This window comes from Notothenia coriiceps, unplaced genomic scaffold, assembly GCF_000735185.1.
Source record: "Notothenia coriiceps isolate Sejong01 unplaced genomic scaffold, NC01 NC01_scaffold00020931, whole genome shotgun sequence".
NCBI classification, from domain to species: Eukaryota; Metazoa; Chordata; class Actinopteri; order Perciformes; family Nototheniidae; genus Notothenia; species Notothenia coriiceps.
Genome location: NW_011353632.1, coordinates 233,286 through 248,934, shown reverse-complemented (window position 1 = coordinate 248,934; position 15,649 = coordinate 233,286). Strand labels below are relative to the sequence as shown.

Genomic DNA, 15,649 nt, shown 5'->3' with positions numbered 1-15,649 from the left:
TGCTTTCAATCCCTCACAGAAGTAAAAGTATCATCATCTAAATCAGGGGTCGGCAACCTTTTTGATATGAAGTGCCATTTAAAAAAAAAATTGTTATCAGCGTGCCGACGATCGAGAATTATCAACGGGGGGGTTGAGGAGCTTGACGCTCGTCAACTATCAGCAGGAGGGGGGGGAGCTCGCGGGGGAGGCAGTGTGTGGACCTGTCAGCGCATGACATCAATGCCGAATTTAACAAACACATTTAAATATTTTGTTTAAACGGCATAATAATAAGGACGATCGTCCGTTCTGTGATTCTCCAGAGCACACATGTTATGATATTTGGAGTCAGAGTTAGATGAGATCGCTGTCCCTTTAAGAGATAGAGAGGGGTGTGGCTTGTGCATGTGTGTTGTGTGGATGGTAGAGCGACAGTGAGGGAACGTGTGTATGTTTCTGGAAGTGAAACGAGGAAGTAGAAAAACAGAGGTCTGTGATGTATTTTGTGAAACAGAAGAACAGCTAAATAAATGCAACGGCCTCCCAAGAAGAGCTCGCCTCTCTCCAGTCATTTAAGCTTAAGTGGGTTTTTGAACCTGAAGCTTGTTTCTTCTGCCCTCCTCGACTACGGTCTGGGAGCCGACAGGAAAGTTCAACACACAGATGGCCAGTCCGCCCCTTTGTAGCATATCATTTCGATAAGAGATGAGCAGATCGCCACTGGGCTTTCAACTAAAGACACAGCCACACAAAAACTGCGGCATTTGTACAGCTCCTTATGGGTACTGTACTGCTGCAATTTGTGAAGTGCTTTCCTCCGTGGTGAAACGATCAGCACTGCACCACAGAGGAAAGCGGCAGAAAGTCACCTGGAGTTAAAGAGAGCGGGCTGCGTTGCGTGCATGGCTTCCTTCTGCAGGTAACGGGGAGACGCGCTCTGGCGGCGGTCTCGTTCAGGATCCGAAAATACAATTTCAATATTTTTGCAAACTTATTCCACTTATTCCTAGTGTGCCACTGGTTACGGTGCCGCGTGCCAATGCTGGCACCATACTTGCCAACCTTGAGACCACAGAAATCGGGAGCATTTCAAAATGTTAGATTAACATTAACATGCTTATTGTAGTTAAGTGCAATGCCTTGCGGCCTGTAGCACCATCCTTGATGGAGCATATGTGTGGCATCTAAAAACAGGGATGATAGCTCATATATGAGACTTCAAAGGGCTTTTATTTTGAAACTCTACATCAGAATGTCCTGATTTTTTCTGAGTGACTAGATGGGATGTCCTGCTACTGTATCACCCTGAAGTGGGGGGGGGTTTACCTAGTGGTTATTGGCTAATGGTTACACAAGCCAAAAAATCGTTATGACATCATAAAGTGGCCAAAATCTGATCAGCTCACAAACAGGTTTTTAAATAAATGGATCTGGTCAAAAAGCGAACTAATCTTTTTTCCTCAACTTTTAGAATCTCTTTACACCGAAGAGACACATGTTTATAAAATACATGAACAAGTGGATTTTGCATCATAGGTCCCCTTTAATGTTTACATTCATTCTTTGAATATTTTCCACCAAGTAAATAAATGCTTTATAGTTTGAAACTTATCCACTTAGCACATTAATGATGTCCTAAAATCCTCATACTGTGGCCACTGAATCTGGTCTGAATTTCCTTTATTTTAGCCATTTATTAGATAATCTCAGCCTCACTTGGAGCAGAGGAGCCTCAGCTCCATCCAGCCATTGATTTGAGTGCTCAATAATTCAAATAATAGTAGGGTAGAGCCGGCAATGAATCACCAGTCATGTTGTTTTGGTGTTAGGCAATGATCCTTGCAGGCATGCCAGCTAAATCACCTTGTGACGTTATGGATGGGGTCATTTGCAATTGTGCCATGCTTTGATTACACGGTGTGACGATGGATCCTTCTGACCTCAATGTGATTTTGAAGAATTTAGCTCACAAACTCTGAATGGATCCTCCAAGACTTCCACACACCAGGTTGATTGGACGTAGGGAGTTTTATTTAAACAGTACTGAAAAGCTTTTTGACAATGTTCAGAGTTAAATGTGAGTATTTGTGTTCAGGGATGGTCTGATGGAAAATGTGCCTTCCAGTTACATTGTGGAATATGTTTACCAATTAGAAAATGGGTATAATGTCGTCATATGACATGTGCTGTAACCACGTGGCATCCAACACACTCCCCAAGTCACACAAACAGTCTTTCTCAGTCGGAATAACACAAGAAAACAAGACAGAGACCGATACAGGGTCGAGGATTTATCAAACTTAAATAGGACATTTATTTCGGTGTTACACAATGAACATTATACAGCTAGGGGTTTGATAATCAACATTATGCAAAAGATCCTGCACGAATGAAAGGCTTGAATTTGTTATGATGTTTGTACATGAAATGAATATGTAAAGTGTTTCTTATTAAGCCCAGCCCTGCATCTCTCTGAGTTAGAAGCTTCAGGATTGTATTACCAGCTGTGCCGTATAATAAAGTCTCTTTCTACAGAGACTTTCTGCTTAAGATGTTTTATCACAAAATAAAACATCATGAGCATTTCAATTTTTGTACGTTTCCTAGATTTGCAGGTATTAACAGGAGGTATAGCAGAAACGAATGATACCAATATTCCTTTTCTTTTAAAGCAAACAACCTAGAAAAATGGATGGCAGTGACTAAAACCAGTGAGGAAGCACCGTTATCTCATCATAACATTTGCTTCAAAGCTACATTTGTTAAAGAAAGTTTTATTAACATAAGTTCCAAAATACTGGCATTGCTTAGCTCTTCATAGCAATATAATACCTACAATTAAATTACATATTTTTACCGGGTTTTTTTTACATTCTTGGTTGTGGTTGTTGTTGAGTTAGAGTTGTGCATTATGTAGCTTATTCAAGGAAAGAAAACAATCAACAGTCTTCATTTATCGTCAAGAAGCTTAGTTTTTTGTAATTATGAAGACTATAATGATGAGAAGGTTGTAAAATCCAAACACCAAGATCACAACTCCACCTGACCACTCTAAGACCATTTAAATAAATAAATAAATAAAAATCCATAAAAATCTCAATATCTTCTGTCAACCTGAGCAGGTGCTAGTTTGATAAAATTCTCTTTTCCAGTTGAATAATGATGCCCTTCTCTGGTCGCAGGATGAGCTCTCCTAATGGCCGTAGATCTTCACGTTTCTGACAAGCTTCAACACTAAAGTTACGCAGGATGGCTGCCAAGACCACCTTTTCCTCCATGAGAGCGAAACGCTGACCTGAGGGGGATTACAGACAAACACAATCCGTGGTTACTCTCCAGAGAATCTCTGAGGAAAATCTGGAAAACATGCTTGACGGATCTGATCAACTATAGACAATCAAACCTTTCCTGTTTCTTACCGATACAGTTACGGAGTCCAGCGGAGAAGGGGATGTACGCATACGGAGGCCGTCCCACTGCATTCTCAGGCAGGAAGCGCTCAGGCCTGAACTCCTCGGGCTCAGGGAAGTAGCGCCGGTCACGGTGGAGAGCGTAGGTCAAAACGATGGCATTTGCACCTTTGGGCACCTTGAAACCATCTACAGGTATAAATAAACTGAGTTACTTTTATAAAATGGTGGTTTTTATTTTTGTACAATAAATGTAATCTCACAAAGAATTATAAGTTTCAGGTGAAAATGACAGAGGAATTATTATCTTATTAAAAAAAGAATGTGCTGTTTTAATAGAGTGTGGTCACTCACTGATATGGCAGTCTTCACCAATGTTGCGGGCAAAGAAAGGCACAGAGGGAAACAGTCGCAGGGCCTCCTTGATCACACACTCCAGGTATTTGAGCTTCTTCAGGTCCTCTATGTTAGCAGGCCGGTTAGATGTACCTTTGTCCAATAAACAAAAACAGTGTTCAAGTCAGAACACCGTACAGATAATACGAAACAGAGTGTAAACTAGGTCAGACTGCTAACGTTTTGCACTTTCTACTTCTATATCCTTGACATATATTCTACTTCTATGGTAGATAAGAGTTTGATAGTACTGCATTGTTTAAGTGACACACGCCATTGATATGTTGCTTTTAATTAGGAGTTCAAAAGTCACTGCTTTACTGCCTACATTTCAATAGATAGACTATACATCTAATTCAAGAAATCTGCAGTTAGTTAATGTAAATAATAATTTAAATAGGCCTATTACAACAAAATACAGTAACAAAATAAAGAACATCAACCTGGTGTTAGCTTAGCATCTGTTACTTCAACAGAGCCAGCTTGCGTCATGGAAAAATGCTTTGAGGCCATCGTAAATCCACAAAGGAGTGAAAATAATTCAATTCTTCTTTGTGTTTTTAGGCAAATATTTTCACAGCTAATATCTCTGTATAAGCCCCATTAGACTTGTAACAGATACATCTGAGTCAAAAGGCCTTTGGGAAGGAAAACAAATGAGGTCATGAAAGAGAGAAGGTGTGGTATTTGGGGAGAGGGCATGTTACCGAACACCTCCTGGAGCTCTTGTTGAACTCGGCTGTGCGCCTCGGGGTGGGCACCCAGCAGATGCACGACCCAGTTCATGGAGGCTGCTGTAGTGTCATGGCCCTGCAGAAAAAGGGGAGTTGAATACACATTTAATAGAAAATACTTGGGTTAATAGATTTTGTTAGGACCACTTGGGGACAGAGAAAAAAGCTTGAAAATGAGCCATAAAATAATAAAGTTATTATAGTGAATGTGTTGTTGTACACATTCAACAGACACAGAGAAGCGTTAGCAGTGCTTTGCTGTTTTGGTTTTCGAACAATCCAGGCAAGTCTAATATAGTTTCATGAAAAAAAATGTAACTAACCTAATACAAGTAACACAAAGTTCAAACATTAACACAATACATTACAAAGACAGTCAATCATGATTTGATATGATAAAGATTGATAGTTTCTTTTAGGGTATGACAGTGTGTTTTGGAAGTGTATCATATGCTCATGTATGCCAAACTGTGACCAGAGGAATGTGCATTTATGTCGGGGAGAAATACATAAATAAATAATCTTAGTTGTATATTTGTATCCACTAACCTCAAACATAAAGGTGTCCACTTCCTCCTGAATTTCCTGATTGTTCATCCTGTTGCCATCTTCATCGGTGGTCATCAAGAGCATGTCCAGAAATGCTTTTCTTCTCTTTGTGCCATTGTCAGAGTCGTTATCTGATTCAATATGGGACATTTTTTCAGATCTTTCATGTATCACCTGAGAGGAAATGAGGGTCAAGGTTAAGGCTGAATGCTTTAAATTGATTCCACACATTCTCCACATTTAGATTTTCAAACCACAGGCTCCATTACTCACTTTGTTTGTAAAGGAGTGCAGGACCTTGAGTGTCCTGTCATGCTCCCGTCCGTCACCAAAGTAATTGTACACAAAGTTAGGCCAAAACCAAGGTGTCCTCTGTCTGCGGCTGATAATGTCACTCATCCTAAAGACAAAAAGTTAGGATGGAGGCAAAATATTCATAATAATCATACAATTTGACCCAATAACTCTATTATTGTCTGTGTTGTGATGACAAGATTACTCACTTGTACACACTCTTAACATATTCTGAGTCAGAATTACTCTGGGCGTGAATCTTCTTTCCCATTGCGGTTTCTGAAAAAGAAATGTTGGATATTTGTTGGACATCTTTCTTATTGTCCTACTCACATTCACTTCAAATTTACTCACCACATATAATGTCCAGGGCACACAGGGTAATGTGATTAAAGCAGTTAAATGGACCCTTCCCCGCCTGCTTCTCCAGCTTCTCCACCAGGATCTCCGCCTGCTCGTTCATCACTTCCAAGAACTCTGTCAGGATGGAGAAGTGGAAGGTGGGAGTCAACATCTTCCGCCGCTGACGCCACTTAGGGCCAGTGCTGACCAAAAGAAGAAGACAACAAGGAGAGTTAAAGGGTTTGGAAGAACAACATCCTATTTAAATATCCTTATATAAATCTTAGGTCAAGGTACAGGATGAAACCAAATGACAGAAGTGGCAATGATGAACTTTTGGTTAAGATGTTCCCTTTGACATTTTAGAACATTTAGGGAGTTAGTTATCGACAGCTCCTCTATTCTCAACACATTTGTTGTTGTTTGTTATTTTAGCATCTGCTACATACCATTCTTTTACTCATCAATACATTTATTGCACCGCTGACTCCTTCCATATCTCCACATCTCATCTTATGTGCTCTACATATACCATTCATTAGACTTTAGAGACCTTGTGTTACAAGCCTTAGCCTAAATAGAATTGGTTGTGGACCTGATAACAACAGAATAAACTTGGAGTGACCCTCTGGCCTTTTTCCTGGTATTTCAACTGGAACACACACTATTGTTCCCCGGGCGGTGATCCTTTTATTTCAAACACCACCTTCAGTTTAAATTAATAATTGATTACAAATAATCCATGTAAATGAACCACATTAATAGTGGTAATCCCTTAAACGTTATCAACCCTCACCCCAAACGTCCACAAATTACTATGCAATTCACTTTTTGAAACATTTATAATTCTCTACCACCACCTTCTGGCTGATATAAACAATGTTTTTTTATTTCAATGTAAACACACTGCAACTAAGAACCTTCTTAGACTTAGTCAGTGATGTAATGTAACAAAATACATGTACTGTACTTAAGTAATACATTTAGGTACTTGAAGTTTACTTAAGGATGTTTACATTATGCTAGTTTGAACTGTTACTTTATTACATTTGAGGGAAATATTGAACTTTTTACTCCACTAGATTTATTTTACATATTTAGTTACTAGTTGCTTTGCAAATGTAAGTTATTAATACAAGACATACATCCACACATATTATATTATACTATTATAGGTTAAACAGTAGTGTATAAAATAATTCCAACAAACCCAACATTTGCCATGTTCAACAGTGAAGTGGTGAACAAATGAATGCACCAATAATTGTAATAAAAAAATAAAAAAAGATATCTGGTGCTTTAAATGTTACTTTAGTAAACAATCTGACTACTTCTTCTACCTCTGGACTCACTCTATAGTATGCATCTGGGACTCATGGTCCTATTATGTTATGGTTGAGATGATATTTTTGTTGTCTTTGTTGTTGTTTAAAGCCAGCCAGAGTTTTCTTTATGCTAGGACTTTGTTTTTCTTTTTACGTATTAAAGCCAGATGTGTGCTATTTTATGATCATCATCACAAGAGTATTTTAATATCAAGCAGAAGGAGCCAGAGAATGATACCTAGTAAGAAGTCCAGTTCCAAGCCAAGGGTGAAGGAAGGTGTATGCATAGGATTTCTCCATATGAACCGCATTGGTCAGAACGGTCTACAAGCAACAAGTGCAAAACAAAATGTAAACGTAAGGAAGAATAACCAATTAAACAGCAATGTTGTTATTCAATAGCTGCAGATGTGAGCAGTTGCAATCATGTAGCAGTAGCAGTGGCTGACAGTGTGTACAAGTTCAATTGACATTCAAAAGACCATGTTATCATACGGAGTGCGAAAGGTTAAGGTCTATTCCAGGGGTTGATTTGCTGAAATGGAGTTTCAACGTACCATGCCTGCTTCATTTAAGGCCAGTTCTAGACATGATACGAATGAGTGTCAATAATGAAGCTGGCTTGCTAATATATTGTTACGAACACCTCTTGAGTATAATTGACTTTACCACAGATGTGCATAAAAAAAAGATCACATGTTTTACTCTTATTCGTGCAACTACTGAGACTTATATATTCAGAAAGAAAATACATGTGGACATTCACAGATAACCCCACTGACTGCATACTTGGTGTTTAAATGTAGAGTTGTCAGTCACTGTACCTCAACATTCTCAGCATGAAAAACAAAAACACACATGGAAGTGTTCCAATCCAGAATTTAAATAGCGGTGCATCACTGAACTCACGAAAAATCCTGAATTGAGACCAAAGAAATCTGAAAAAAGTCAATATAAATTACACACTTACAGTAAATTATACAGAGCATCAAGCAAAACACTAACTTTTCAGTCAAAGTCTTTTGTATCATATGCAGCCCTCCTGTAGCAGAATGTTGATTTTTGTCTTACCCCTGCTGGATTGTTTTTTGAAGCATTTTTTTTTTTTATGTTTTTTAGTGCAATTTCCAATGATCGGAATAGTTCCTTCCAACTCTGGAATAGGCTTCATGTGAACCATTGTTGCAGGTAACCGCTGAGCAGCCTGTAGGTGATGTAAGTCAGGTAGCAATGACAAAGCTGGTTTCCAAATAAAGCAATAGGTAACTACCGAGTAACACATGCCATCGTGTCTGCTGTGTCTTGTGTGTTTGTGTGTGTCAAATAGCTGGAGGGCTGAACACCTGTGCCTTTGCTGCGGACAGTGACATGTGTTTGCCCCCTCCAGTATTTGAACACACAGCACACGCAGACCTGCAGAATACGATGGCGGTTACTCGATGAGTTTACAGCTATGTTATTGCCCAGTTTGGCATGCGAGTCTGCTTACATCACCTACAGGAGCACAGAGGATACCTGCACATGTCACAATGAGCCTGATCGATAGAAGGAACTATCGATCATTAGATGCACTAATGTTCAAAAACATGAGGAGGTTAAGACAGAATAACATGCTGTACAGGATGTTAATTGATGATACAAAAGTACTTGACTGAAAAAGTTATGTTGACTTGTTGTGTATCAGAACGACTGCTAAGCCAAGGGCCTTTGTACTCTATTTATTTTCTCAGTTGTCATTTGTGAAACAATTTGATGTCACGTGAGTTCAATGGATGCACTGGCTAATAAAAACTGCATGAACACTTATCATTTGTGATATTGTATCATGCTGAAAAGCATTGTGTTACGAATAACTGCAACATATAAGGGGATGCAAAACACACTAAGTTGCAGTCACATGAATTCATCTGTAAATATCCAAATGTATTTCATCTGAATATACAGGATACAGCAATAATTACACTAACACAGTGAACTATTGCACATACTGTTAACTAAAAAAATTAATACAAAATAGAGCCAAAAAAGGTGGCAATGACTGACAGTAACAGGCCATAATAATAATAAGCCCTTTTTTTTTTTTTTTAGCTTTAAAGGTGACCTATTGATTCCAATAAAAGTCCAATGTTTTCATGTCTTTTATACATAAAGCATGGGCGTCCCTCTGTGTAAAGAGATTCTGAAAGTTTCAGAAAAATATTCACTCACTTTTTGTCTGATCCATTTAATAAAAACGCTTGTCTGAAAATGTGGCTGATCAGATTTTGGCCACCTTTATGATGTCAGGCAAAGATTTTTGTCCGTTGTGTAAAGGCCATTAGCCAATCAGCGGCAACCAAGTAACACCGACCTACCTTTTCACCTGAATGTCTTCCTAGACCACGGCATTGTGTTATTTTTAAAGCAAATACCTCCTCTCAGAGGGGGCCGTGGGGAGGGGCTCTCTAATTCTTCATCTAAAGAACAAGCAGAGAATCAAGCACTTTTGAACAGGCCTGAAACAGAGGGGATTATGGATGCTACATGGGTGATCTGTTTGGTTGTTTCAGCCAAGAGCCTTCAGAGACAGTTTTTTTATATCTGAGACTTAATATAATTGAAGAAAACAGTAATAATAGGGGACCTTTAAAAATGTCCTTTAAGGCCAAGTACTACTGTATTAACCTGAGGGGGGTTCACAGGGTGTTTATAAGTTGAAAAGGGCATTATCTGTTCGGCTATAAGCGAGGACGGCAGGCCACCTGAGAGCCATTCAAAACCAAATTAATTATATTACTTAAAAGATTCGAAGCATTGTCAGGCCGTCGAGGTTTTAAAATTGGCTAATGGCTCTCTTTGTGGTATGATGATACTGAGGTCATATCAAAATACTAAATTACTGTAATTTTTTGTTAAGAAGAAGATTGACGGGCCTTTAATTGATTCAGTTGAATTCAGGCTTCCACCTCTGTTATTATACACAGGGTATATACTCGTGCACACACGGCACATGGAGAGTCAGGCCAGTCGGTCCGGGGCCAGTTGGGGGTTTGGCGCCTTGCCTCAATGGCAGCCTCAGCAGGGGGCCCCCAGAGGTGGAACTGGCACCTCTCGCAGCTACCGTCATATGGTTATTTTTGGTCTGAGCCGATCATTTCCGGTTTTGGGTGGTAATGTAAGTATTTTTGTTGCTGTTTGAATCAGGCTCTCTGTGACACTGTGGTCTCAAACAGAGATTGCACCCATTAGTGCTCTTGAAAGGCATGAGGAAACTNTCAGATAATATGTTTAATCCAAAAATATCAACACAAAAAGTCAGGGATTATCCAAAGTAATTGTAATTCATCCTATGGGACACATATATGTATGTATGTTACATACATACATATATGTGTCCCATAGGATGAATTACAATTACTTTGGATAATCCCTGACTTTTTGTGTTGATATTTTTGGATTAAACATATTATCTGATACTAGTGGGTGTTGAGCAGGAAGGCTCCTTCCCTTTGGAAAAACTAAATGTTCAACACAACGTCACATTTGTTTGTTTCTCATAGATTTATCAGTGGTTGGAAATAGCTTTGTTGTCAAAAGCTCGCTTGGAAGAAGAAGTTTCGATCACTTTTGATAACAGGTTCTTGAACCTAAAGGTAAATGGTTACTGCCTTTCTTTTTAAAAAGTCAGATGTCAATGTTGTGTTACACTGAGTACTGGACCTTTGACACTTTTGCAGATGCCATCAGATCACAGATGTTCTAATCTATATCATAACAACACTTTACGAGGTGAGGTGTCTGGTTTAAAGAATCACAAAATGGTAATATCATATCATTAAAAGCTTTAGGACATTTTGGGACATACAGCTTTTAAAATTAGGATAAAATGACTGTTTCCGACGGATTTATCATCAAAAAATACTTGGAAAATAAATATTCCAAATAAGGGAGTCCCATCTGGCAAAGCGTTCCGAGTCCGCTGCAGAAACCTGGTTTATGAACTCCAAAACAACCCAAAGACAGCGGATCAAGATGTATTATTAGTACTTTTGCTGCTAATGATCACAAAACAATACTTGCCATTGTAAGTTAATTGCAAGCTTTCCATTTAGATTACAATATATATTACGCACACCATCCCTCTGTCATGGAAAACTTCACACATCAAACCGCTGCCCAAAAGAACATAAGGACTACAGACCAATAGCCCTCACCTCAGTCATTATGAAATCACTAGAAAGAATTCTGCTCCGATTTCTTATCAGGACAAAACGAGACAAACTGGATCCATACCAATTTCCCTATAAACAAGGGTGCGGCACGGAAGATGCTGTGGCCCCTCTGGTTCACATCATCACTAAACATTTAGATAAACGCAACACCTATGCAAGAACCCTCTTCCTAGACTTCTCATCAGCATTCAACACAATACAATCAGACATCTTGGTGTCAAAAATGGCCAAAATGGAAGTAAATCCATACCTTATTTACTGGTATGCTGCTTTCCTCACTAGTAGAGAGCAACTTGTGAAGGTTAACAAAACCCTGTCATCTGCCATCACAACCAATGTAGGGGCCCCCCAGGGCTGCGTGAGTTCAGCTGTGCTCTTTACTCTCTACACTGATGATTGTCGTACCAACACACAAAATCAAGTCATCATTAAGTACTCTGATGACACTGCAGTAATATCTGTGCTCAGTAACACAGACGACCCTGAGCTGCACCAACAGGCTGTACAGGTGGTGGAGTGGACTGATAGCAACGCTCTTGAGATCAACACCAAGAAAACTGAGGAAATCATTTTTGGCTCACCATCTGACTCCCATAAAGTCCCCATGGTCATCCATACAGATGAAATCAAGCAGGGAGTTTCATATAAACACTTGGGTGTAATGATTGACCGCCTGCTGTCATGGAAGCATCACATTGAATATCTGAGCAAAAGGACAAAACAAAGAATTTATTTTCTCCGCCGTCTTAGGTCTTTTGGGGCGAGCAGAGAAATTATTCTGTTGTTCTTTACATCTGTGATCATGTCTGTTCTGCAGTACTACCTGGTACAAATGTTTGTCAGCAGCTTTAAAATCAAAACTGCTCCACCTGTTAAAAATCTGCTCAAAGATTGTTGGTCAACCCTGTCAGAGACTCTATGACTCAGCATCATAACAACCTAGTGAGGCTGTCCAACAACATCATCTCTGACCCAAACCATGTTCTGAACAGTGAATATGACAAATAAAGTAATATCGTTTCGTATCTGTTTGGTATTTCGAGCCAAACACTTCAGAGACATATTTTGTATATATCTGAGACCTATAATATTACATATTGATGAAAAACAGTATAATAGGGGACCTTTAAAGTGTGTGGATATCCACAAACTTTAGTGCAGATATTTTGTTGTAGTACTGTGTGAATATGACTCCCGTTCACAGGCCAAGCCATTTTTTGTGAGCGCAACAAAACAACAAATGGATGAAGATGAGGTTGCGACAGACTAACCTTATTGTTCTGCCAAAGGTCCCTCAACTCTCCCCTGCCTGGCAGTTACATTTTACTTTGCATTGCAGCAAAGTCATATTTCTCAACATTTCAGTTACTTGCAGCAACAGTAAGGAAGCTACATTTTTACAGCAGTATAATTTACACAAGAAAGAGAGAATACCAATTCCAGAACATTGTTGTTTAACATGCAAGGCATTAGATAGCTGGACATGTGACACTGGGAGAAGATAAAATAAATGTTTGCAGACATTTGCGCAGTTTTGGATTCCAAAACAAGTAATCTATGAAGCAATAAAGCCCTGGTCAGCACATTTGGGGACACAAGATTATCCATGGGGTCAATGCATGATTAATAAAGAGAGGCAAAGGGTGAATTCACATTGCAGAGAACTATCTAAGAGAGGTGTTTCACAAGTTCAGCCATGGTACGTGAAACAGTTTATAAGTGATCCGCCTTTTTGTACTGGGCAGTTTCAACACAACACCCCAAGAGGGCCTTCCATTAGTCTAAACTTTGTTAAATTAGTTTTGTTTTTCCATAATCCTTTTGTTATTTGTTGAAAAATATATGTATCAGTGCATGGTTTTCATTTGTTTTGTCATATTTCAGAACAATGAGTGTAAAACATCTGCTATCTAAAAATCAATATTTGTATGGATTAATATACTATGGCATCCTGTATTTAAATTCTGCAGACAATGCTTGATTTGACAAGGATGACTTTCTGTCTTTACAGTTTGTCCCACAAATTCAATACTGTTGCTCTTTTGTTGAAAATGTTCTGTGTTGTGATCCTTAAAACAACATGAAAGATTTCAATCTGACTTCTCTCAGAGACCCATACGTCCTTGGGCATTGTGATGTGATGGAATTAAACCACTTCAAGGCGGCAAATGATGATACATTTCCTATTTCACTTCCACACGTGAGACTTTGTTAATTAGAGTTTGAATTATTGTGACTCCACGAAAAGAGGAATAAACCTGCTTTAAGGACACAATAGAGCCTCACATACAAGAGAGCCAGTATCAGTAATTTACAAAATGACCTTAGTTAAAGTGGCCTGCTTTTAAATAATGTGTAGTTCAAATTGATGTCCAGAGAGAGGCAGCAGTGTATGCTTACATAAGCGTGTGCAGTGGAAGGACATCCATGAGTTCCTGTGTTCTGTACTTTGTGTGTGTGTGTGCGTGTGTCAGTCAGTGAGTAAAGGGAGAGTGAGAACAGCAAAAACAGCAAAATGTATCTCTTTTCTTAATGCCCAGTGGTTTCATGATGAGTGGACAGCTGTACTCAGCATGTGTACAGTGTTTAGAGCCTTTGGGTCTCAGATTATCTGTGTTCTGACACTTGAATGAGACACGATAACGTTGCAAAAGTCCCTTAAAAAGTTAATTACCAGTATGTCCAGGTCTAGGGAATTTTGGCTGGGACTTTGGCTTGCGTCCAATAATCATTTAATTCAATCCTCATCCCCTTATCATGACAATTATAAACTCTTGCTAGATTCTGAGTTAAATATGACAAAGTTCATTTCACCACGAGGGAACTGTAATCCAAAAGCAAAACCAACTGCTGTCATTTGCAAATTGCTGATCTCTCTGCAAACCTTCAACCTAATCATTTATACAAGCTCATATTGCCTGCAAAGATTGCAAACCATTCAGGTTGACCGACTAGCATGATTTAATCCAAGTTGTAGATATTAAAAGCGTACAGAAGTAGCCCATAGCATTCCTCCTAAATAAATGCTAGCATTCCACTTCACAGTCATCTAACTAATAAAGGATGCCCATACCTGACATTCGAACATTGATCTAACACAGTTACGTGAGATTACACTTTTAATAGTGTTCTGTGTATCAAAAGCCGCATCAATGAACCTATTATGTGAATGTCCAAGAATTAATTGACAGCTGCTGAAACACAGTCTCACTACATGCAAAAAGAATTAATGAAGCCGCCGTGATAAAAAAATTCCAAAGACGGAAAGACATATGCACTAAGTATGTCAACAATCTCCGATCTGCTTAGGTACTGGTCCAATGGGATGTAAGTTAAAAAGGTCAACACCATAGTCTTCCTATAATGTCTGACGTATATATATTACTGAGCCAAGCACACATATTGTCCTGTCAGAACAGAGAAATGTACCATAAAATAAATAACCAGAGAAGAAGTTTTAATTAAGTGACCAATTAAACTGGATATAGAATTCAAAAAATGAAACCGTTACTTCCTGGAGAAACTAATATTGCGTACTCCTCTACTAATCATATCCATTAAAATATTGCATAAAAAGCAAAACTAGAAATAACAAAGAGAAATGATTGCATTTGAGATTCTTACCAATTAACATTCAAGTTACAGCTCTCACTAAGCACAATAACCATTCATTTTACAATATGGTACATATACCCTTGAAAAACATGAAAGAAAGAATGAAAAGACACAAATAGAAAGAATAATGAACTAATTAAAGCCAACCATGCAAGGAAGTACGTTTACAGATTCAAATTTTATGGTACCTCAACCCAAAGGAACAGTAAGCAGCTTGAAGAAACAAAAAAAATACCAAAAATCAGCTATTAATATACACAAAGAAAAACATAAATAAGCACTTTTTAATTCATTGTTTTAGTAACAAAATGTAAATCACATAATCTCCAAATTATATCCCAATTTAAAAAGAAAATGTAAACAGTAATCTGATATAAGTATCTATTTGTATGTAACATGTAAGGAAATATCGTTATCTTTTTTGTATCCTGAATACTATATACATTAACATTACTCCCCAAAGCCTGGCGCGCACACACACACACACACACACACACACACACACACACACCACACACACACACACACACACACACACACACACACACACACACACACACACACACACAACACACACCACACACAACACCACACACACAGCACTCAGCTGTCACCCAACCCATCCTCTTTCGCTCTCCTTCTATCTGCCAACTCAATTGCAGTCTGTTCACATCAAATAATATGAACCATGCATATAGAGACAAACCCCAAATTACGCGGATGGTGTTGTCCAATATGGACGGACGCAGGTAGATGTTGATGGAGAAAGCGAAGGGGGGAAAGAGGGAAGA

General features: G+C 38.7%; 1 protein-coding gene and 1 long non-coding RNA gene across 2 annotated transcripts; both read right to left on the bottom strand.

Moving 5' to 3' along the window:
- Window positions 1-2,253: 2,253 nt before the first annotated feature.
- Window positions 2,254-10,138, bottom strand: LOC104952998 (cytochrome P450 4V2). Its single transcript, XM_010779914.1, is given in 13 exon segments — window positions 2,254-3,277; window positions 3,402-3,581; window positions 3,747-3,881; window positions 4,496-4,598; window positions 5,072-5,245; window positions 5,345-5,471; window positions 5,575-5,644; window positions 5,720-5,910; window positions 7,271-7,356; window positions 7,857-7,877; window positions 7,880-7,970; window positions 8,522-8,526; window positions 9,992-10,138. Coding segments are annotated over 13 exon segments (1,500 nt in total). The 3' UTR covers window positions 2,254-3,107.
- A 1,000-nt stretch (window positions 10,139-11,138) lies between these two features.
- On the bottom strand, window positions 11,139-14,292 carry LOC104952982 (uncharacterized). The gene is made up of 3 exons (XR_799159.1): window positions 14,282-14,292; window positions 13,240-13,242; window positions 11,139-11,204 (listed from the first exon to the last, which is right to left on the bottom strand). It is a non-coding gene; the product is annotated as an uncharacterized lncRNA (long non-coding RNA).
- Between the last annotated feature and the right edge of the window lie 1,357 nt (window positions 14,293-15,649).